The 24,463-nt window shown below is 45.1% G+C and overlaps 1 protein-coding gene across 2 annotated transcripts in view; it reads right to left on the minus strand.

The window, feature by feature from the left end:
* The window catches only part of ALMS1 (ALMS1 centrosome and basal body associated protein), a 69,247-nt gene that overhangs the window by 15,026 nt on the left and 29,758 nt on the right, over positions 1–24,463 (minus strand). For both annotated transcript variants that reach the window (XM_033161026.1, XM_033161025.1), the window contains 10 exons: positions 23,983–24,142; positions 20,530–21,921; positions 19,804–19,934; positions 11,216–12,953; positions 10,740–10,865; positions 8,947–9,117; positions 8,572–8,575; positions 5,548–6,751; positions 4,136–4,253; positions 288–524 (listed from right to left, as the gene is read on the minus strand). In XM_033161026.1, the coding sequence (XP_033016917.1) occupies positions 288–524; positions 4,136–4,253; positions 5,548–6,751; positions 8,572–8,575; positions 8,947–9,117; positions 10,740–10,865; positions 11,216–12,953; positions 19,804–19,934; positions 20,530–21,921; positions 23,983–24,142 (5,281 nt within the window). The remainder of the gene's footprint in view (positions 1–287; positions 525–4,135; positions 4,254–5,547; positions 6,752–8,571; positions 8,576–8,946; positions 9,118–10,739; positions 10,866–11,215; positions 12,954–19,803; positions 19,935–20,529; positions 21,922–23,982; positions 24,143–24,463) is intronic.

Raw genomic sequence — 24,463 nt, forward strand, 5'->3', positions numbered from 1 at the left:
CAAAGATTCATTCCGCGGATAGCCGTGAACAAGCCTATCAACAGGGGCAGGACAGGGAAATCGGCTACAGGAGAAACAGTAGCACATGTAACTCCCTATCAATCTACTGGTGTGTGGGTAGAATGGGGCGTTTTGTAGCCACTTTTGATTTGTTATGATGTGTGTGCTCTCTCCTCTACGTGCACCTAACTGTTGGTTTCTATGGCACCATAGCAACAACAGACAAAACTCTGGAGGACCATGCGAGTCCTTCCTCGTTCACAAAAGATGCAACGCTTGTCAGAGACCTTGCCGCCACCGTGGCCTGTTCCTCCTTGGCTTTTTCTCTGCAAGAAGCCTGCCGTGCTGCCTCCTCTGCTTGCCCTTGCTTTCCAGAAGGAACCCATCCAGCTGAGCAAATTCGCCCTCCGTCCCACTCTCGGGATCTTCCTGCAGCCTCGCTTGGCTGGGTGTCGGAGTGGGGAAAGTCAGGCCGACATCTCGGGTGTGCCTCTTGGTTGCGCTGTTCACAATCTCAAAGTCTCCTGGGGTTCAAAAAAAGGGGGGGATTTGATACTGGTATGTTCTGAACACGTTTTATGTATGTATATATAGCTTTAATTCTATCGGTGTTTAATTGTATTTTATCGACTGGTTTTTCTATGTTTACCACAGAGGCTCACACATTGCAAACTGATGATGAGCTAGGCTTGAAACAGTCTGCTGTAGACACATGAACATATACGCACATTTTTGTTATTAGTAATTAGCAGAATTTGAAACTTGCTTACATGAATGGATGGATGCCAAGTCACAGTTGACATACATACTGAATCATAACTCTGCTTTTTTATATATTCTGGAATTAGATCCACATGTGAAACCTGCTCTTAGTTATTAAAACAGAAACAAGATCTGAAAAGCAAAAATCCTGACTTCTTCTTTTTTTTTTTACTCTCCTCTTGGTTTCTGAGTCTTTAAAAATATGAGAAATATACAGTATTTTTGCACAGAAACTGGAATGTCCAGGACTTGCAGAAAGGGAGAGGATGACAGCAACATCTCCTTCCTTGAGATTTTGAAGGATGCTCAAGCATCAATGCACAGTGCCAAGAGCTATGTAGAATGAAGAATGACACATACACACAGCAAAATCATCAGATATAGTAGCCTAGCTACAGGATTGATTACTTCCATGTATTGATTTTGTCACATGTGCTTCCACGTTCATTTTCTGAATATGCATACTTGCTTTCCCCCCAGATATACATTAGTCTATAGAGACTTCCGGCGAGGACGCCATTGCGGGCGGTCGTGGGTCGTTTCGGTAGCGAGACGACCCAGGCCAGCCCGGGGGTAGGAGCCCCGCTACCGCACAGCGGGGCTCCGCTAAAACCGTGGATCGAGCGTTCCGCGGCATGGGCACTCCAGCGAGCCCACTATGGCACTGAACCCTTCTCTCGTGCCCCTTGTAAAAGGGGCGCGGGAGTGAAGGGGCAACTGTGCTGGGCTGAGGAGACATGCCCCAACCGGGCTGACGAAGCGGCGGCTGCCGCCGGCACTGAGCGCGTCGTTCTATCTGATCAGGGGGGGGAAAAAGGAGAAATACGGAGGCTGTGAGTACGGGATTAATTGGACTTAAATTAAATTGGCACTCCGGGAGGTACGTTAAAAAGGAAGCCCGTTCCTCCCCTTTGTTAAACGGAGAAAATAACATTGTTTCCGATGGTGACTGCTGCCGCAGTAGTGGATACAAAGTTTCGATGGAGTTGTTTGACAAGTGAGACTGATTGAATCCCCTTTAGGGGAGCTAAATTGTTGGAAATATTTCTTCTTGAAGTTGTTGGAATGTAATCTTTCCACCCTGACTCTGGGGAAAATGGCGGCGGAAACTTATGGTTAAAGATGGAAAAATACTGAAACTTGATACCCTATGCCTACTTCCACTATGATTGGTTTCGTTTTTAAACTGGCTCTAGACTCAGAATTGACTCATGAACAAAGGATTATTTTTTTGAAGTTAGAATTGCTAAATCAGAAATTAATCATGCTGAACCAGGATGTTGAAGAGAAGCTATATCCCACAGGAAAGACTTATGAGACTTTGGCTAATTTGGAAGGAAACCTTGGCAGGGAACTTGAGGGAATTTTTGAGAAACAAAGTACAATGACTATGCAACTCTGAGACGAAGGAAAATCCTGTTGGGGTGAGAGACCCAGGATTAGAAAACAACTTATATCCAATTTCTGGGGTGAGAGCCCAGGAATGATGGGGAGAAGATTTGTGAATCTACAACTAGAAGATGACTGGAATTTTGAAATGGAGATGCTGGAAGGTGATGATCTGTGTACCCTGAAGTACCCTGCAAGGACATTTTTGGACTGTGTCTGGACCTGTGGATTTATGGAAAGACAAAGAGAGGACATTCTGGACATTGTTGTTGGAGAGAGATGGAGAAATGTCTGGGGGGAGACCCCGAGATGGCGGAGGAAAATGGCTAGAAAAGGGATAGGGTGAGAATATTTAAAATACAACTGGGATGGTCCACCATGGTACCCTGAAGTCAGTGTGTTAAGATTTTAAGAATTTGAACTAGTGAAGAGATATGTGAATGTTTAATTAGCAGCAGTTTAAGTGAAATAAGATATAAGATTTGAGTTAAGAAGTAATAGGATGTATTTTGAAGTAAAAGTAAATATTAAGAAGTTTGTTTAGATTTTTTTGGATGATTTGAATTTTAGAAGTTATTAAAATAAATTAGAATTGGAACCAAAGGAGAGATAACGGGGGAAGTCACCCCACCTAGATTCGAAGAAGAATTTTTTTTTTGTCTTATAAGCAAGAAAAAGAATTATTGGTGTTCTTAGTGGTGGTTTGTATTTGTTTTTTACTATGTTTTGAATGTTGTGTATGTGTTGTTTTATGTGTTTTGTTGTTCTTTGTTTTGAAAAAAACCAATAAAATATTTATTTTAAAAAAATACATTATTCTATAGAACAAGAAACCCTGCACTGTACAGAGTCTGGGTCCAATCACTGAACATGTTGTTGAACCCACACCATGGGTTCCGAAATTTCGGAAGACCCTTCTAACTCATTTTTCAACCTTCACGGGCATGAGAACAGAATGCTAGACTAGGTGGAGCTCTGGCCTGGTGCAGCAGAGGACTCCATATCTTAACAGGGAGAACCTTGATTTAACCCAGGGGTCAGCAAACCTTTTCAGCAGGGGGCCGGTCTACTGTCCCTCAGACCTTGTGGGGGGCCGGACTATATTTTGGAGGGGGGGATGAACGAATTCCTATGCCCCACAAATAACCCAGAGGTGCATTTTAAATAAAAACACACTTTCTACTCATGTAAAAACACGCCAATTCCCAGACCATCCGAGGACTGGATTTAGAAGGCGATTGGGCCGGATCCAGCCCCTGGGACTTAGTTTGCCTGCCCATGATTTAACCAAACAAAACACACCGAGAACCATGCCTGGTTTATGCAATGTGGAATTCCTGCACCCCTCACCCTGCCTCAGAGAAGGAGGGCTGGAGCGCATGTCCTCTTAGGTCCCCTCTAACTCTAAAACTCTTCATTCTGCCAATAATGTATAGAACTGCAGCAAACTGGCAGTTGTGCCTGGCTCCAGTTTCAATAGTGGGTGAGGATTGTACACGGTTGTATATAACTGGCCTCCATTTTTAGATAAGTATTGTCCCAGAACAAAAATCACACAACAAATAAGAGCAACATTCACATCATCAAATAAGGAGTGAAGCTCCAACCATCTCAGCAAGAGAACTGACATTTATCAGCAAGAGAAATGACATTTATAAAGTTTATGACTGTGCTTGCAAGTGGGAAAAATACCACACAGAACAAGTCAGTTCTCTGACCCAAGATTTATTCCGAGGCCAAAGTCAAGAAAGCCCACAGTATGAACAAAGGAACTACCTACTAACATCAAAGAAGCCATTGAAGGGAAGGGAAGTGCCATTTCACCGGAGCTCAATTTGTTATCCATTTTTTGAAAGGATCTGAGCTGCAAAGATGTGCAGGCAGAGAAAGCTCTGCAAGCACGCCTGGCTGACTGAAGTAAGAGCGAGGGACTCTGAAGAGGATCACAACAAGAAGGCAAGAGTCATGAATGAGAGCTGCTCACCTGCCTGGACAGCCTTGTTCAACATCCGCCTGCTCCGCTTGTTACTGAGAGCAGGGCTTGGTCCAAGGGAACTGCTGATGGTGGAAACTGAATCCGAAGAAATGAAAGAGTCTGTTGCCTAAAGGAAAGAACCAGGCAGGTGCATAAAGGTCTCAGAGGACTGCAAGTTCATTTGTCGGTGTTTGGAAAGGAATCAAATCAGCCAATCTCTATCACAAAGAGCACCACCTTGGCTCTGAAAAACAAGCTAGCTAGCTTTTTAGAACACAATGTCCACTATCCATTCCCTTCAGAAATCGCCACTTCTGTGGTCGTGAGGATGAGGCAATTATCCCCCCTGTTCATGGCTTCCAGTTTGGATGAATGTTAAATTGCTTGGTGGGGAAGTATGGAAGGAAAGCTACTGGTTGCCATTTGGGGTGAGACCCCCAATATAAGAAACCACTTTGGCATATAAATTAGCAACAGTGGGCACGATGCCCCCCCCTTTATTATGCCATGTCCCCACCTATATTATGAAGTAGGACAGTGTTATTATTATTATTACAATTATTATTATCATTATTATTATTACTACTGCTACTACTAAAATTTGTGTGCCACCCTTTGTTCCGAGATATCAGGATGAATCACAGCATAAAAACACAGAATAAAACAACAAAGTACATAATAAAAAGAACAAAACCAAAACAAAGAAGCCCGTTGCAACAAAAACATTTAAAAGGACATGGGCTGTTAATCAGCCCAAGGCCTGGTTGAAGAGGATCGTTTTCGCCCGGTGCCTAAAGATGCTTAATGAAGGCACAGTTAACACCATGTCACCTGCTGCTTACGAAAGCTAAAGGACAAGGCTGACCTTTCCATACTCTTACACACAGAGGCCTCAGCTCAGCTGATGCAGTGGAGGAGGAGGAAGACGGAGAGACCCCAATTAGCCTGCCTCCGCCTCCGCCCAAATAGCTTAGCTGAACTTCAAGTTAAAGGCTAGCTGTCACTCTTTCCTTTCACCTGTTGTATGCAGATCATAAAGGTAAAGGTAAAGGGAACCCTGACCATTAGATCCAGTCGCGGACGACTCTGGGGCTGCAGCGCTCATCTCGCTTTACTGGCCGAGGGAGCCAGCGTACAGCTTCAGGGTCATGTGGCCAGCATGACTAAGCCGCAACGCCATTTACCTTCCCGTCGGAGAGGTACCTATTTATCTATTTATCGAACTGCTAGGTGGGCAGGAGCTGGGACCGGGCAACGGGAGCTCACCCTGTTGCAGGGATTCAAACCGCTGACTTTCCGATCGGCAAGCCCTAGGCTCTGTGGTTTAGATCACAACGCCACCCGCGTCCTTACGCAGATCATAGATCACAGTAAAAATGTTGCTGTGGGTTACCCCCCAGGTTCCTATGCCACATACGTACCTGGGTCTCTTTTCTTTTTGGCTCAGCATGAGCCGTTCTTTGGTAGTCTGCGGCCCTGTCTTTCCTGCTCCCCTTGGCGTACTTCTCCGAGCGCGTCTTCTGGTGTCGGATGGTGCTGTAGAGCTGGGACAGTTTGGGGGACACCTGCACCCTGTCATGCCCAAAGGCCCGGATCAGCCTCTCTGTGTCGATTGTGGAAACGGAAACGCTTGCCTCCGTCCGAGACGCAGTGTCCGTCTCTGGCTGAGTCACTTCTGAATCGGAGGTGATGTCGGTTAACACCCTGGAATCTTTCACAGGCCTCATTTCAGAAGAGGTGTCGCTCAGAATCGCCGAATTCCGACGCTGCTCCAAGTTTCTATCCATGTGGTAAAGAGCTGTGGCACTGCCAATTTTACAATGCCTAGATTTTGATAGGCTTGTATTGCTGGTGGCCTCTGGGCTTTCTTCCACCTTCCCTCTGGGGCTACGGGTTGCCACTCTACCTTTGTATGCCTTATTTCCTTGGAAAGTGATCTTCTTTGACTCTTTTCCCTTTGGTTCCACTTGGACATGGACATCTTCATCCTTGACAGGCACCAGCGTGTGCCTAACCGGGTTTTGCAGAAGTCTGGCTAATCTGTCAAGTCGCTCTACCAGAGACAGCTCACTTCTGCTGCTGCAACTCGGACTACGTTGCTGATGCTGCTTTTGACGCTCCAAGTATTTAGCCCAGAGTTCATCTAAACTGCCTGTGAAAGGAGCACTTTGCATCGTTGGGAGATCGGCTACCCGCTTCTCTTTTAAGCTGCTCCTTTGACTGCTTGGATGAAGCTGGTCTTTGGACAATTTGTGGCCACTTTTCCTCACATCAGGCTGCTGTAGTTCCTTACTTGGAGAGCCTCTCTCCAAAGTCTCATTGAACCTCAATTCCTCAAGCACACTGTAATCTGGCTCAAAATTCAGTGGGGAAAACCTCTCCTCTCCTGTTGGCTGGTGTGGAGAGAAAACTGCCTGACCTCTTTCGGATGTTCTGTCGTACTGGAAGATCTCTTTTGAAGGAAGGGCTGGACGCTCTTGCACTGCATACTGTCCCAAGGCATCGTTCCCAGCGAGGAAGTCAATTTCATGCTGCAGAGGCACTGGGTGATGCAGGTAAAACTGAGCAGATCTGAACACTGAATGGGTAGCTGCCACAGATTCCAAGGGATTTGAGACTTTGGGAAGGGGGAAGGGAAGGGAAAATGAAATATTTAAGTTTGGCTGGAAAGAAACAGCTACAATACATGATCCTTCTCATTCTAAATTGACAGTGCTATTCATCAACTCTAGGCACAGTCTCCTTACATGTTTAGTTTACTTTCTTTTTATACATTAATTTGGGGATTTATATGCTCCCTTTCAAAACAGGGTTCTCCCAATGTGACATACAATTAGAAGAAGGTGTCAAACCATACCTTGAAAAAAGTAACTTTAAAAACAAGACGACTGTGCTTAAGGCGGCCAACAAAAATAGTACAAATTATACAAAAAAGAAGAAGATAAATATAATGAAAAAGTGACAATACAAAATGAAAAACAAACACAAGGGAAGTGAAACAAATAAAATTAATAAGCACAACAGTTAAAATCCATTTCAATGCACTTCCAAGTTCGTTTATGGGCCAGAGCAATAATAACAATAATAAATGGAGTTGTACAAATGAACTCAGAGAAGACTAGTTTCTCTGCGCAACCAGTTGTCTACTCCTCTAATAGACTAATAACAAAAATAATTGCTTATGCTGGCCTAGGCTTGTGGAATCTTGTCAGGAAAATAAAACGGCAGCACAAACTCTCTCCTCAAGCTGAAAATAAGGCTGTGCAAAATGGACGGCTGCCTGCATTTATTCGGGCTATTGAATTTAGATTATCTAGTTATAGGCTGTGGTTTTTCCCCCACTCTGGCAGAACACACAGCTCTCCACACACACACCCTCACCCGAGGCATGAACATTTCTTACTTTGCTCATCTCCCCAACGATCTTCTGTCCTCCCTTCCTTCTAATACTAACATTTCAAGAGTTGTGTATGTCACTCCATGGCAAGAGCTGATCAAAGGCACAAAGGCAAGAATTCTCCTTTGGCTTCTGAGCATGCTGCTGCGCTGAGATTTTTTTACGTGGAAACACAGTCAGTTACGAACCTATAAAGCGTGCATGGAAAAGCTCATATATTCTGTCCACATTCTCCCTAAAATACTACGCTGTTCTGCTCTAATTCTTTTGGCATTTGCAAATTCTGTTTAACACCTTTCCTTCCTTCGGCAGTGAGAGAAACTTTGGCTGGCTCGTTCTGCACTGCCAGAGGATACTGAGTGAAAGAGCACAAAGAGAAGACCAGGTTTCTGGGTTCGGTTATGGAGCCAAGCAGTGGGTCCAGAACAGAAGCACTGGTTCCCAATTGGTGGTCCATGGACCCCAGAGAGTCTGCCTAACACACCCGGTGGGTCTGTGGCTCCATTCACATAACAAAATCTACCACAGAGATATCGAAAATTTCAAAAGTAGGAGATCCATGGCCACAAATGGGAACAGCAAGCACCACACTCACACGTATAAAAACAGTTTGTAACTTTTTCTAAGTCTGATTTCTGGGCCAGAGGTGTGTACGATCTTCCTGGAGGTTACAGTTGGGGGAAGGAAGGGTTAACCATTTACTCCCCAGCTGCCCTTAAGAAGTTCACTGCCCGCTCGAGCTGTTTTTCCAGGGATCCCAGCATCTAATCATTTTGCCCTTCGTTTTCAGAAATCATCTTCATGCACAATCTTTTGCTGATGAATAAAAAAAGAGAATCCTTTTCATGGCATGCTAAAACTATCCTCTGGTACTCTTGATCTGAACTGCTGTTCTGTTCCTTTTGTGATTGTGTGATTTTGCAATTTTAGTTTAATATTTTAATGATACAGCGGTACCTTGGTTCTCGAACTTAATCCATTCCGGGAGTCCATTCAACTCCCCAAACCATTCGAAAACCAAGGCGCTGCTTCTAATTGGCTGCAGGAACTTCCTGCACTCAAGCAGAAGCCACATCAGACGTTCGGCATCCAAAAAACGTTCGCAAAACGGAACACACACTTCCCGGTTTGCGGCGTTTGGGAGCCGATTTGTCCGGGAGCCAAGCCATTCGAGAACCAAGGTACCACTGTAGTGTGTTTTTGTTTTCAACCAAGATATTTTTCTAGCTCACCCTGGAAGCATTTAGTGACGGGCAGATTACAGCAACAGCAACAAGTTATTTCAGCTCCCATAGCAAAACAATCATTCTTGGGCCACTCCGAAGCTAGCACAATACATAAGAGGCTTCAAAACCATAATAAATATTCAGATGCCCCAAAAGCAGCTCTTGTTCCACCTTCAGAGATATAGGAGAACAGTCACCTTTGTCGCCTTCCTGTGCTCCTGCATCTTCTCCTGTCCAAGCCTCCTTGGGAATAGCCCTTTTACTATAGATGCCCTCTCTGTGCTTGACTGCTACAGGATTTGGCGGAGTTTCATCCCCTGAGCCAAGTGCCTGTGCTGGAAATTTTGGAGGAGTGGCATCATTTGAACCTGTTAGCAGAGAGAGAGTGGGGAGACCAATATATATGTATATATGTGAAAGAGGACTGGGAAATAAAAAGTACATTAAAAAAAAAAACCAGACCCAGAAAAAATAAACATCCTGCAGCAGCGCGTTTCTGTGTTGTAACAGTTCTAAAGTCTACAACGGAAGCCGATTTATATTCTGGGTCAACAGCACTGGGTCATCTAACATTTTCCCAATTAAACGAGACATATCCCAACTCTATCAGTTAATTTAGTTCTTTTAAAAAATGGATGTATGCTTTCTAGGATTACGAGCAACCTCATTACTGAACTCCACTGCGGTCTTGGATGGCTGCTACAACCAGGTCCCCTATGTAGGCAGACTTCGCGTTTGTGGTCAACCTCACGTGGAAGAGATCACTCATTATCTGTTAGCCTGCCTCTTATTTAGAGATCCAACGGATTGCTTTTTGAAACCACTGTTCACACAAGCAAACAGGTACACCCTGGCAGAAATGGTTGGGGTTTCTTTTGAGTGAAAATAACAGCTTCATAACACACAGGAAAAATGAGTTAGGTGGAATCACCTCAAGTTGTTGTGGTGATTCAGAGGTTTAACCTGAAATCAAGCTAGATGGTTCTCTGGTATCTTCTCTCTCATACTTCATGGATGTTGGCTTATACTATGGATGAATGTTCTGTATTATTTGCTAGAGGTCTGTCATGACCTTCAGCTAGATAGAACAATAAACTTACAAACTGAACATTACAGAACTATGTTCACAGAGTTCCAACCACTAGCTATGCCTTCTTGGTTCCAGTTCCAACCAAACAGGATAGGCAAACAACAGAACCTAAAAGTACGTGGGGTCCAATTTTGACCATCAGGGAGAAGCTCAAAGCTATTGCCTGCTTTGAGGAAGAAAGACTAATAAATTCATGCCAGTCTTGTGACTGAACTTAACAAATAAGAAGCACCTTCCAACACCTTAGAAAGATGGACCAGATGAGAAGGCATCTGTTTCCAATTCAGTGGTAGGGCTCAGCATTATTCGGACCTACTTTACAGGTCAAGTAGTAATAAAGGCAAGCATGCCTCTGAGTATGTGCAGAGTACAGGTTACCTAAGCTCTTGTACAAATACAGGCAACGCAAACATTTTGGGTCTCTGTTTAAACTGAACATTGCACTGCTTCCCAAAATACTTCACTGATACCTTACCTAAAGGTAAAAACACAAAGAAAACTGGAACCAAAGAAGGAAACACTGCTGGAGGGGGAGAATGAACTAGAATGAAGCAGCAGTTCGAAGCAGAACCAGGAAAATTAAAGACGTCTAGGGTCCACCAATACTGGTAGAAAGAAATCATTCTGCCTTTCTAGCTACTAAATTGTTCCCCTTGTCATTCAAATCTAAAAAGCCATTTCACACCAAAGCTTAAATGAAGCATGCATATGAGTTCTGTTTCTGCTCTACAACTATTGTCAATCTAGACTATTGCAGCTCAACTCTATTCAACCAATTTAAACACAGCACAACAAACTGCTTACGTTCTTGCATTTTATGACAGGTCAGTCCCTTGGCTCTGCTGAGAACAGCCATGGTGCCGAGCAGCTTAGATAAAAGTTTGGAGCAACAGGAAATACCTGAGTGGGAGCTCTCCATGGTAGTCTCTGATCGGACCCGCGAGAGCCTGAGGGTTTCTTTTGGACAGGGAACGTAGTACATCTCTGAGCTCCCAGGTGGTTTATATGGCAGCAACCTTGGTGTACCTGCAGGCATGGGAAGCAAGGTAGACAAGACAAGGACGCAAGCTTAACACCAAATGCGATACCACTTTAACCTTATGATCTGTTGGTATAGCTCGGATCCTAAAGGTACACACCTCAGACCATGAAAAGGTCTGCAAGGAACAAGGCTCTCACCTGCCTTGTATGACTTTTCCATCCCACAGACACCGTGGCAGTGGATTCACAAGCTAAACTGGTAGATTTACTCACGTATCCCTCAAGGAGAAAGTAGGTCTCACAACTGAGAGAGGTTAATATATAATATGAACAGGACTGCCTTCCTCATTAGGCATAGCTCTTCAGATCAAAGGACAGTAAATTAAACTTCTCACCAGCCTGCCTGTTCAAAACGGAGTTGCGGCTCACGGGAGCAGCTGCAGGACTCAGCATTTCATGACTCTTTCGATGAGAAGGTCTCAGAGCTTCCATGTCACCGCTGTCATTGCTAACAAATATCTCTGCAGAATAGGTTGCCTTCTCAGGGCTTTCTGTTGTTATTTGAGTGATGGCATCCGACGACATCCTTTCTGTCTGGGAAGAGGCCGTGGTTTTTAAGTTCTCTTCGGGACTCTGCCAATACGAACCCAGTACTCTTGTGCTTCCTCGGTCTGTAACTGGAAAAATCTGCCTGATCTCCAGTGGCTCCTGACTTGGGGCTGGTTTTGCCACAACTGGAACATGGGAATGCTTAAAGTGAGAATCTGGTGAAGGTGACCTTGGAAAGTATGCGGAATCCTGGATGCTTGTGAAACGTTCTGTGGGTTTCAAATTAGAGGTAGCTTCTAACGAATGACTCGGGTCACTTAAAGTTGCTGGATGAGGGTCACTTTTAAATCCACCAGCTCGCCTCTTTTCAGTGCCAGCATCTATTAAACTAGGAAGAGGCAAATCCACATGCTTTGGAGAGAGAGTCATGTGGACACCAGACAGGGCTTTCCGGGTTGGCGATGAAGGAGAGACTGGAATGGTCATTGAAATGTGATCTGGGGAGGAAGCGGGTAACAGGTTGCTGCTTCCAGCCCTGCATAAATACTGATCAGAGGCAGATTTCCTCTCTTTTGTCAATGTACGTTCCCTGCCTGTAGGAAAGTGTGGCTTAGGAATACCAGCAAAGCTTCTCGAGCCATCTTGAGAATCATCCTCTGCCTTTTGTTGAGGTGGGTTGAAGGGACGGAGAGGATCAGCCATAGTTTCTCCTGGGTTAGATTTGTTATCAGAAACGTTAACTGAAGGTCTGTTGTATCCTTTTAGCCCAGTAAAGCCTTGGTAAGCAGCCTTGGTTTCTTCCCGATTCTCTGTAACAGAGTGGACCTTTTGATCAGAGCAACTCGTCTGGGAATTCTCCATAGATGTAGAACTCTTTTCTTGAGGATATGCCTCCTTGCTGACAACCATGGGCACATGCCGATGGCTGTCTCCACCCGAACGAAATTCAACGCTCTTGTCTGGCACACGAACGGCTGTCATGCTCACTGAAGGGCAGGGTTGAGGAGTTCCCACTTGCGGCTTATTAGACTCCAGCTGTTCATTGCTAATCGACTGGGTTCCCAAAGGAATGGCTTCAGGAATGCTGGCAGGGGGCACACGGGAAGGCGATGTCCTTTTACGGGATGCAAAAGTAATGGATGTGATTTGTTTGGCAGATTCTGTAGAAGAGGTGTCCGCAGCCAACTTTGCCTGTGCTGAGGCGCTCACTTCTTTTCCTGGGACTGTCTTGGAGGTACCTGTCAGCCCCTTCAGACTTGTGTCTGTGGCGATACGCAAGGGAGTGTGAACATTGTGGCTGGAGTCTGAGAGATTCTCTGAGTGTTCCAGTGGCTGGTCACTGACATGACTTTGGTCACTGGTCAAAGACGTAATCTCAGAGTCATCCGGAAGGGCATGGTCAGTTCTACATACCACCCTAGGCTGGGCTGCACTTATTACAGGGCATTCAGCTAGCTGGGAGTCTTGTATCTGAATGTCCTTTTGCAGCTCACTGTCACTTGAAGTTTTTGAGAGTTCTGTGTCTGTCTTCAGGATAGAACTGCAGCTAGAAATTCTTTCATAGCTGTTTCCCCACAGCCCATCCTGTCAAGAATCCGAGACAGACAAAAAGGGCATACTTTAATAGTACATATACACAACAGCAAAATTAGTTCAACAAATTAATTTAAGTAATTATTTTTAATTTGATCTGTCACAATCAATGGGGCAGAGATAAAACCAATGAATCCTGCATGTACAAACAACTGCCAAATTAAGAAGATCAGAGGACTTTGTCTTAAAGAAGGCTTCCTAATCTAAATCTCAACAAATCTTTGAAGAATAGAAAAGGAAGTGGACCAAATCTCTTGCCTCCAAGTCCCAACTTGGTGTCAGACTGCCTCCAAACAAGGCACATCATGCCAAGATGTCAGCATGGACAGAGAGAGTCAAAGTTAACCCCGATTTAGTGGCACATATAAACTAGGGATGGAGTTTAACAACCCAAATCAGAAAAATATGAATACACAGGCAGAAGTTGTGAAGGCACCGATGCTATCCCACCACTTCCTTCTGACACTTCTAACAAATCTCTATCACTTAGATCCTGCATTTAAAAATAAAAGTATTCTCAAGGCTGCTTGCAAAGTTCAAACATAAAAAACCCATCAAGATCAAGCAATTAATAGACATCAGTAGAAAAATCTAAGAAATCCAAAGAACAGGGAAGTTTGTCATTAAGAACCTTTGGGAATAATAATACAGTTAGCCTACACGTTAGCCTTCAACAATTTTATTCTGAGATCTTGTGATGAAGGGCAATTTTTATATTATATTATAAATTATAAATTATAAATGTTGTTGTTGTTGTTATATAACGTTCTGGGAATTGTGCCTAAAGTCAAAAGTTGCATAGAGTCAAAACCCATTAGGTTCAATGGCAGGTGGGATTGCCAAAGTCATTCTTCCTAGAACTACTTTCCTCCCCTTCTTGTTTGTTATAATTTTACTTTCTTTAATTTGCCACGTGTGTCATGCTGAATGCACATAAGTTAAATGAACACAAGTTAAGGCTTACTTTAGTCCCACCCACCCCTCCCCTCCCACTTTCAGAGTCTATCTAAAAATGTGGCGCCTTGGTGGATTTCCCCAGGGAGAAAACTGCACAACTGCAGTATCACCTCCCAAATGTGTATTGTTCTCTGGTGCTCCTTATACAGTCCAGCAGAATGGCATTTATGAAAAGACGGATCTGCCTGATGCACAAAGTAGGTCTACGTTCTTGCAATCAGCACAATAAAAATGTAAAGGTTTTATTAAACGTCAGTTAAAGGCAACATTTAATTCTACACTTTACTGACAAGTGGGTTTATTTGCAGAGGCACCTGTGGATGGCTTCACAGAGGCAGGCAATTTCTAATATAGATTTGTATACTATTTCCAACAGCTCCGGTGTCACTCAGTTTAATCTGTTTACCGAAATGCCAATCTAAATAATGCATGGGCAAAAGAGAACGGCATAAGCTTTGAACTCCACTAGGCTCTCTTCCTAAAAAGAAATAAAGAAAACCCCTAGCATGTGAGGCTTGCAGCTTTACTGAAACGAAGCGCACTTTGGGGCATGCTACGGATGGAGATTGCCCATTAAAATAGAATGAAAATTCTCATCTTTTCTGCAGTTAACGTCAAGTCTTTTGTGAGCCAGAGAGAGAAATTATAAAAGCTGCCATTATTCCTTTGGAGGCAGCAATACAATAAATGCAAAGAGATACCCTCTTGTTTACCTGGTGTAGTAAAAACCACTTCTTTGGCACAAGTAAAAACAAAACAAAAAAAACACCAGCCAGCTTCAGAAAGAAAGGCTGAAACAAAACGCATCTTTTCAGAGCAAAGATCACACAGCAAACTGTCAGTCAAACAAACAAACAAACAAACAAGGAACCTCTTTCAGATGCATGCAAGAAAATTCAGCAACTCCAGCTTCCTGGAGTGCAAACTGTTTCTTGGAAGCAATTAGAGAAAAAACAGATAGTATTCAGGTGCATTACTCAATGCTTCAAAACATGCTGCAAACCCTCACCTCACCCCCACGTCAGCGCCAGAGGCAGAGGCATTGTTCTCTTACGCTGGGAACAGACAAGACAAACAGGTACAAAATCAACAGGCATTTATATCTATGAGTTGTTCAAGAACATAAAGCAAAGATGCTGCCTGCATTAAGGAGTTCTTTACTACAAAAGGTCTCCCGACTCACCACCGCCGCTGCAGCCCCAACGTCAAGAAGCACAGTCGCTTCTCACATTACTCTGTCATACGTCTCTATCGAAGACATGTGCACAACTGAAAATGACTGGCTAAGGTGCGTGTTTGAACTTTTGAATAATCGGATACAGGCCTCAAATGTGCTTTCTAAAAAATATTCAAGAAACAAGCCAGCAGAAGCATCCCTGAGATGAATTATTATTATTATTATTATTATTATTATTATTAATCTCAGGGATGCTTCTGCTGGCTTGTTTCTTGAATATTTTTTAGAAAGCACATTTGAGGCCTGTATCTGATTATTCAAAAGTTCAAACACGCACCTTAGCCAGTCATTTTCAGTCCTGCACATTGTTATTATTATTATTATTATTATTATTATTATTATTATTATTATTATTGGTTTCCCCAGCCACTCTGGGTGGCTCCCAGCAGAATAGTTAAAACACGATAAAACATCAAACGTTAAAAACTTCCCTGTAAAGGGCTGCCTTCAGAGGTCTTCTAAAAGTCAGATACAGTCGTACCTTGGAAGTCGAACAGAATCTGTTCGGAAATCAAAGTGTGGCTTCTGATTGGCCAATCAGAAGCCACGGAAGCCCCGTTGGACTTTCAGGTCCCAAAAGAATGTTCACAAACCAGAACAATCACTTCTGGGGTTGCAGCGTTCGGGAGCCAAAATGTCTGAGTCCCAAGGCGTTTAGAATCCAAGGTACGACTGTAGTTATTTATTTCCTTGATATGTGAAGGGAGGGTGTTCCAGGGGGTGGGTGCCACTACTGAGAAGGCTCTCTGCCTAGTTCTCTGTAACTTCACACCTGCCAGTGAGGGAATCAGCAGAAGACCCTCAGAGGAGGGCCTCAGTGTCCGGGCTGGACAATGGGGGTGGAGATGCTCCTTTGGGTATATGGAAGGTTGGGAAATCTGTAAGGTTATTGTTAGAAGAAGAAGAAGAAGAAGAAGAAGAAGAAGAAGAAGAAGAAGAAGAAGAGTTTGGATTTGATATCCTGCTTTATCACTACCCAAAGGAGTCTCAAAGTGGCTAACATTCTCCTTTTCCTTCCTCCCCCACAACAAACACTCTGTGAGGTGAGTGGGGCTGAGAAGTGTGACTATCCCAAGGTCACCCAGCAGCTGCATGTGGAGGAGCGGGGACGCGAACCCGGTTCACCAGATTACGAGTCTACCGCTATTAATCACTACACCACACTGGCTCTTGGAGAGCAAGCTGTATGAGTAACCCTGAAAGCACGTATGGAAGTGGGATATGCCCTAGGCAGCCCTCTGAGGCTCATTCCATTTCTTCTGAAGGAGATTCCTGCATTGCAGGGGGTTGGACTAGATGGCCCCTGGGGTCCCTTCCAACTCTACAATTCTATGATTCTATGCCAACACCTGGGAATAAGGTCAAGGCTGTCCTGCCCACTCTGGACAATAAATATTCCATAATGGAAGAAGTTTCATAAGCAGGCAAACTGCCATTCCAAAAGGTAGGGGTGGGGGCACATTTCCTCGGGGACCGTAGTCAGGAGCTGTTTCCCAGTGGTGGGTGGGGCAAAACCTATAAACACACACAAAAGCTACACAAAAACACATACACAGAGCTACACAAAACACATCACAAACACACACTATATGTAAAATCCCCACGGCACAGCACTTCTCCCATGCTAATTCATGCAGATTGGCGAGGGGGAAGGTATTTTTATCCCCATCATGGCAATGAGGAGGCCCCTCTCTGCTCCTTAGCTCACTGGTGAGAATCAGCTGAGAAGCAGAGGAAGCCCAGTCAAAGGCCGATTTAGGGGAGCATGTACAGGTTGCAGAGGCTTGGGTATGGCACCAGGGATGCCGCAATTTAGAATGGAGTGCGAGAAGTGGGGGGGGGGCACACCGAACATTTGCATCACACAAGGTGCCACAGACATTTGAGACCCCGAGATCCGCCACTGGCCCAGTTTTCATCCCCATTGCTGCATGCTGGGTGGGGAGAGTGAAATCTGTGTGACATGAAGGGGTTGAAAATCAGTTCTCTGCATAGATCCTCGGATGACAGAGGGCACAGCTTTCATACCCATTGCAGCAAGATAGGGAAGGGTTTGTTTGTTTTTAATGTCATTTCAACAATTTGTAAGCCGCTCAATTACAGTCATCTCTAGGCAGTGTACAGGAGACTTAATACAATAAAACTAAGACTGGGTTAAAACTTTAATTATTACGTGATTTTTTTATTATGAACTGGCAGTGTTAAAGTGAAAGGTTACTGAAATCTGGCATTATATATGGTGATTCACCAGAATCAATGTCTTATTATTTCTGGCAACAACCCAAAACAGAAGCCAAGCTGGGACCGAAAGAGGAAATGATCAGTGGTGACTCACTATGACACCAGCTGTGTGAACTTGCCCTCAAAATGTGGGGCAGATTACTACAGCTCCTTTGGATTTTGAGTATATTAAGGAAGGCAGGTATTCAGCTATGCAAGTCTCACTTATTTCCTGTTTACGCTTTTCAATTGACAATGTGGTTTTCATAACGAACTACAATAAATCTGCAATGTAAGATCTACTAATTGCAATATAAAACTAAAAATGTGTCTGTGCATGCATGCATGCACCCCCATGCATGCATACATACAACAAGCCTAATTTCAGTTTCACTGCCATAAAGGGACCCATGACAGTTAAGTCCAGTTGCAGACAACTCTGAGGCTGCGGCGCTCATCTCACTTTACTGGCCGAGGGAGCCGACGTTTGTCTGCAGGCAGTTTTTCCAGGTCATGTGGCCAGCATGACTAAGCTGCTTCTGGCAAAACCAGAGCAGCGCACGGAAATGCCATTTACCTTCTCGCCGTAGTGGTACCTATTTATCTACTTGCACTGCGTGCTTTCGAACTGCTAGGTTGGCAGGAGCTGGGCCTGAACAATGGGAGCTCACCCCGTCACGGGGATTCAAACCACCAACCTTTCAATCTGCAAGCCCAAGCGGCACAGTGGTTTAACCCACATGACTAAGCTGCTTCTGGTGCAATGGAACACCGAAATCAGAGCAGCCAGCATGACAACTTAAGCAAAGTTTAGTTTCACTCTAGCAGAATCCCTGCCTAACATTATGTTTGAACCAGGAGTCCCAATTTAAAACAAGTTCTGTTAAGTTTCACAACAAGGCAACTTCACACCAGGCTTGAACTTGGCTTGTTATCTATTTTACCGTATTTTTCGGTCCATAAGACCGCCACGCACCCCTTCAGAACGGCTCATCCCCGCTTTTTTAAAAAGGGAGCCGGGGAGAAGGGGTGAGCCTTCAAAGCAAGCGGGATGAGCACAGGGCGTGGGGTGGTGGAGAAAGCAGCAGCATCCCCGCTGCTTTCTCCACCACTCCGCTCCCTGCCGCCGATTCCAAAAGCCTGCTTTTGGGATTGGCGCGCAGGGCGAGGGGTGCAGAAAGCAGCGGGGATGCTGCTTTCTCCACCCTGTGCCCTGCCGCCGATCCCAAAAGCAGCAGCATCCCCGCTGCTTTCTTCACCACCCTGCGCCCGGCACCAATTGGTGGCGGGGAGGGGGTAGAGAAAGTAGCGGGCAAGCAGCGGGAGTGAAGCAGATGTTGCTGGATCTTTTCGTAGAACGGAGGCGCGGGGAGGATCCAGCAACATCTCCACTGTCGCCTCCCACCTTCCGCCAAATGCAGTGGGGGTGGGGGGAGGCAGCGGGAGCGAAGCCTTCGCTCCATAAGGCGCACCAACATTTCCCCCTCCTTTTTAGGAAGGAAAAAGTGCGTCTTATGGAGCGAAAAATACGGTATTTAGGGAACTTGTATACAGCTTCACATCTCAGAAAAAACCTCTAAGCGGTTCAATGTAATAAAATACTTCAGATATAAATGCAATAAAATACTGCAGATATAGATTTTTTTAAAAAACCTATAAATACAAAAAAACCATGAATACATTAGAAGAATTTGATTATTAAAATAGCAGAGTCAGCGACAGAACAGAGTAACCATCCTTTTTATGAATCTTATTAGCTTAAACTAGGTTCCCTGCTTCTAACATAATGCTAAGCTGGGCGTCTGTAAAAGTGACACTAAACTCTACCCAAGTCTTCCTCCTGGCCATATTCTTCCATGTCTCATCCTCACAACACTAAGCCATGGTTCAGAATTTATGCGTGCACACTGCCAATAACACTAACAGCTGAAGTTGTGCTATCTATGGTTCAACCAAGCTGCACATTCAGCTCATATCAGAAGGGCTATAGTTCGGTGGCAGAGTGCAAGTTTTGCATGCAAAGTCTCTGCTTCAGTCCCCATAACATCCAGACAGAGCCAGGAAAGACCGGACTTCTCACAACATTCTGACTTGCACTGCAGTCAAGAAGGACCATTTCCTTGCCATCTGAATGCAGGGCACATATTGGAAAAAGGTGACCTCCATAATATGCATATTATAAATGTTTAAACCAGTCATCCAGTTTCCAAAAATCCCAAGCTATGTGGAGATGCTATTAAAAGGTCACCAGCACTGGGCACATGGTAAAACCACACCACTGGGAAGAAATTATTGCTTTGTGCAACTTTTTAAAAAAATAATTCAGCAGTTGTAAGATGCTTGTCCACAAGCAAGAGCTTGTGATTCTGTCCTAACCCTACAATGCTTCCTAAATCTGCCTCCTGGTTTCCCCTGGTTCCTTCTTACCTTAACATTTCCAGCTTTCCTGGCTCTCAAATGCTGCATTCTCTTGATCTCTTCTATCATCCGCCGGTCTTCCTCATTTAGGTCAGCCTCAGCATCTGCAGGTTGAAGAGTCAGCTTCAGTTTCACCCAGGCTGCCGGAGAGATCACAGAAAATGAGAGCAGAGGTTTACTAATTCAGTCTGATGTGCTGGCAGGTGGTCGACGTTCTATTAAGATAACTGCTATGGACACACAAACCAAGAATGATTATTAAACAGGGAGTTTGAAAGACAGCAATATTAACGTATGTCCTGCTATGCAGGAATTGTTTCAGCATGTCTGTTCAGAAGAAGAAGAAGAAGAGTTTGGATTTGATATCCCGCTTTTCACTACCCAAAGGAGTCTCAAAGCGGCTAACATTCTCCTTTCCCTTCCTCCCCCACAACAAACACTCTGTGAGGTGAGTGGGGCTGAGAGACTTCAAAGAAGTGTGACTAGCCCAAGGTCACCCAGCAGCTGCATGTGGAGGAGCGAAGACGCGAACCCGGTTCCCCAGATAACGAGTCTACCGCTCTTAACCACTACACCACACTGGCGTTTCAGGACATGTTACCTAAAATTTTGCAGGATTAATTTCTGATTAGAATGATATTTTTGATGATTCTTGGGGAAATACTTCCTCGACTTCTTTTACACTTAAACAATAGCAATTGTGCTTCATGGAACTCCTGAGGTTCAATTGCTTACCATGTGCTTTTTCTTCTTCCTCCTCAGCACTCTGGAGTATCTGGGCTGCATGCATTACAGGGCGTTCGTCTTCCAGAAGAGTTTTGACACGAGCAGCCAGGGAGTCCAAGCTACTGCTGTTCTCGCTCTCTTGGGACGCAAGATTCCCTTTGCTACAGGCTACATGGGCTCCAGCCGAGATTTGTTTCTGACTATGTTCATTATGCTTCTCCTCCTCGCCCCACTGTGTTGTGAGTAAAACGGGACGTTCACACCGCAGAAGATTTTTCACTTTGATACCCAGCGAGTCCACACTGCTGCTGTTTCCACTTCCATGACTACCACCTGTTTCTTTCCTGGTTTTCTGCAAGACTTGCTGGCCTTCCTCCCAAATATTAGAGGCGCTGTCTAAGGACCCTACGCTAGATGTAGCTGCCAATTCTTTGAGATCTTTGGGGGTAAACAACTTGCTGTCTGCAGCGCTGTCTACAAAGACAGGCAAGCTTTTATTTACTGTGGCACTATTACAACCTTCAGGTTCTGATCGCCCAACAGGCTTCACCGTCCTATGTTCTTCAACCGTTACTTGGGATGGTGGCCTAGACTCTTCTGGCAGAATCTGATCACTGCTGAGGACATCCGCAGCTAGCTGGCCATCACATTTTAAGCTACCAGTGAAGCTAGCTGTTTTGGAGAGCACATTGTAGCTGTGAACACTTTGCCTAGCCTGCGTCTCATCCCATGACCACATTCTCTGAATTCCTGGGCTGCTCCCCTTGAGCAATCCAGAATCTCCGGAGCCATCCATCTTTTTCATTTGTTTTAATGAACTGTCCAGGTCTGTGGAGGAGATGGATGAGGCGGATTTAAAGTTTCGGCTTGGGATTCTAGTCTCTGCCTCTGCCAGAATTTTCTGGATCTCTTTTAATGTTTCAGATCCTATAAAGAAACAATCTTTTTCTCCTCCAAGGAGGACAGCTGAAGAACTGGGTTTTTGACTTCTGCTTTCTTCATCTTTTCCATGAGCCAAAGAGCTAGGCGAGAGCTGGTCTTGACTTACACCAAGTTCCTTTGAATCAAATCTGTCCATCAGTTTCTGTACACATTTTGGAGATCTCCCGTCACCAGAATGGATGTGGGACAGCCATTCTGGGGTTACGTGACTCTGCTCTGCTGTCTTAGGAGGAGCTGAAGACTCAAAAGTGCCTTCTCTCTGCTCTGGAGTCGGAGTACGTAGCTCCAACTGATAGCAGACAGTGCTGTCCTGATTGAAGCAGTCTCTGGAAGGCTGATGGGAGAACTCTGAAGGCAGGGGATGATCAGTACCAGGATCCGACCCAGCTGGGGCGGGCATACCATGAACAGGAGAGTCAAAGCTTGACTGTATAGCATCTATCACAGAGGCCGAGTCTCCTAGAAGGAAAAGAAGAATGGTCAGAACTCCAAGTATCCCCTGCCAGTGTTCAATAACCGCAAGTCCTTGTCAAGAACAGAAATAACATGGTGTAGGTTATTATACCGGAAAAGTAAATAATTTGGAGCATAATAACCACCAGAGAGCCAGTGTGGTGTAGTGGTTAAGAGCGGCAGACTCGTTATCTGGGGAACCGGGTTCGCGTCTCCACTCCTCCACATGCAGCTGCTGGGTGACCTTGGGCTAGTCACAGTTCTCTGAAGTCTCTCAGCCCCACTCACCTCACAGAGTGTTTGTTGTGGGGGAGGAAGGGAAAGGAGAATGTTAGCCGCTTTGAGACTCCTTCGGGTAGTGAAAAGCGGGATATCAAATCCAAACTCTTCAGAGTCAGGTTCACCAACATACTCCCATTTAAAATCTTCCCAGTTGCTTATTGGTCTGTTTCCATATGGCATGGGAAGGAAGACAGTGCTAAAATGACCGTCTGATGACCCAGGGTTAAAAGGTAACTGAAAGTGCAGTCAGTGTTTTATCAGTTTTCTGTTGGGAACAACCTCAAAGACAGGTAAAGAGCTACTGGAAATTTTATATAGGAAAACTGGAGGATTGCTGCCAAATTCAGGAAACCCTAATGAACGAGGGACTCTTGTCTGATCGCCTTTCAGAAATAGGAAGTCAAAAAGGTAGCTTCACCGCAAATAAAGTGTGAACACCTGAAAAGAAGATTCATGTCAAAGTCTTTACAAGTATCATGAGCAGTAGGAGAAACCCATAGGACCCACAGAGTAACTCAGACAGGGCTTTTAGTACAGCTGCCCCTGTTCCATGGAGCAGCATTCCTGTCAAGATAGGATAGACACCCACTGTCTGCAGTTTCCAGAAACTGAAAGTCCATTCTGACGGACTTTCCCAGTTGGGTAAGCGGATCTTTGACACGAGTGTTTATTTGTTAGGGTGTTCACTTCAAATGTATGGGTTGTTTTTGCGTTTTCAAGCTGCCTTGAGAGCAGGGTTTAGGACAGTGGTGGCGAACCTTTTGGAGACAGAGTGCCCAAACTGCAACCCAAAATCTACTAATTTATCGCAAAGTGCCAACACGGCAATTTAATATGGGATAATAATTAATATACTGTAATAAAATGAGTGGAGGGCTGCCCTGAGTTGTTGGGGGGGGGGCCTTGGAACACAGTTGTTTTTTTTGGGGGGGGGGAGAAAAACACTCACACGCCTTATAAACGCTTCCTATGGCATGCGGAGCAGAAACAACACATAGAGTTTTGGGGGACATTTCCAGAGCTTTTTTGAGGGGCTTGGATCACAGTAGGTTTTTTTTGGTGGGGAGAAAAACACTCACACGCATTATAAACACGGAGCAGAAACAACACATAGAGCTTGGGGAGGGCATTGCCCAGAGTTTTTTTGGGGGAGGGGGTTGCCAAGACTAGCAGAGCTTTTGGGGAGGGGCTTGGATCACATTTGTTTTTTGGGGGGGAGAAGAACACTCACACAAATTATAAACGCTTCCTATGGCACAAGGAGCAGAAACAACACATAGTCTCAAGGATCGCAGGCAGCAACCAATCAACGAAAACCCTTGACAAAGCCACCAATCACATGAACTACAGCCTGCTGGCTGTAAAAAAATCCCACCAATGGCGGGGAGGCAGGAATATAGCTGCTTTGGGGAGATAAACTGCCTCTAAGCTGCTGCCGGCAGGCCGGGAGCAGTTTACTGATAAGGAGGTGTGGGGGGAAGCTGCTGGCCAATTTGAAAACCCCAAACAACGGCACTGCTGGTGTGAGGCGCGTGCCAACAGAGAGGGCTCTGCGTGCCCACTCTGGCACCCGTGCCATAGGTTCGCCACCACTGGTTTAGGAGGTGGCTCCATCTAGCTGAGCATTTGGTTTCCAGTGGCCAGCCAGGAGCTGCTGGGAAGTCCACAAACATGGCATGAGGGTAACTGCCTTCTCCAACAACTACCGTTAGCGATGATGGCTATTAGCTGCTGACAGAACCACCTACCTTCCACGAATGAAGCTGATTCATTTCCTGCCCTTACCTTCCGATAACTGCAGGCGCCGCACTAACAAATCATTGGACGTCTTCAGTGTTCTGAGCTCAGTGGGAGAGAATTCTATTTCTCTGACTGGTCCTCGGGGCATAAAGGGAGTCAGTATGGATGAAGGTGACTGATCGATGCCCAGGTTATGGAGGTAGACCTGATGCAAGAAGTGAACGCAATTAATCTGGGGCAGCAGTCAAGGACTGCCACGTACAAATAAAAATTTCGCCAACCACCACCATCCCACATAAACAGCACAAAACCTGAAAGGTAGAAATAATTCCACATGCAACTCTCTACAACACACAGCATGGGAATCTGTTCGTTCGGATTCTGTTCATTCAGTCACCAACACTGCAAAACCTCTGTTTCAGGGTGGGGAACTGGTGACCCTACAGACGCAGTCAGACTTCGACTCCCATCAGCCCCAGCCAGCATGGTAAATGGCAAGGGGGGGTGGGAACTGTAGTCCAGTAGT

This window comes from Lacerta agilis, chromosome 9 (assembly GCF_009819535.1).
Source record: "Lacerta agilis isolate rLacAgi1 chromosome 9, rLacAgi1.pri, whole genome shotgun sequence".
Taxonomy (NCBI): Eukaryota; Metazoa; Chordata; class Lepidosauria; order Squamata; family Lacertidae; genus Lacerta; species Lacerta agilis.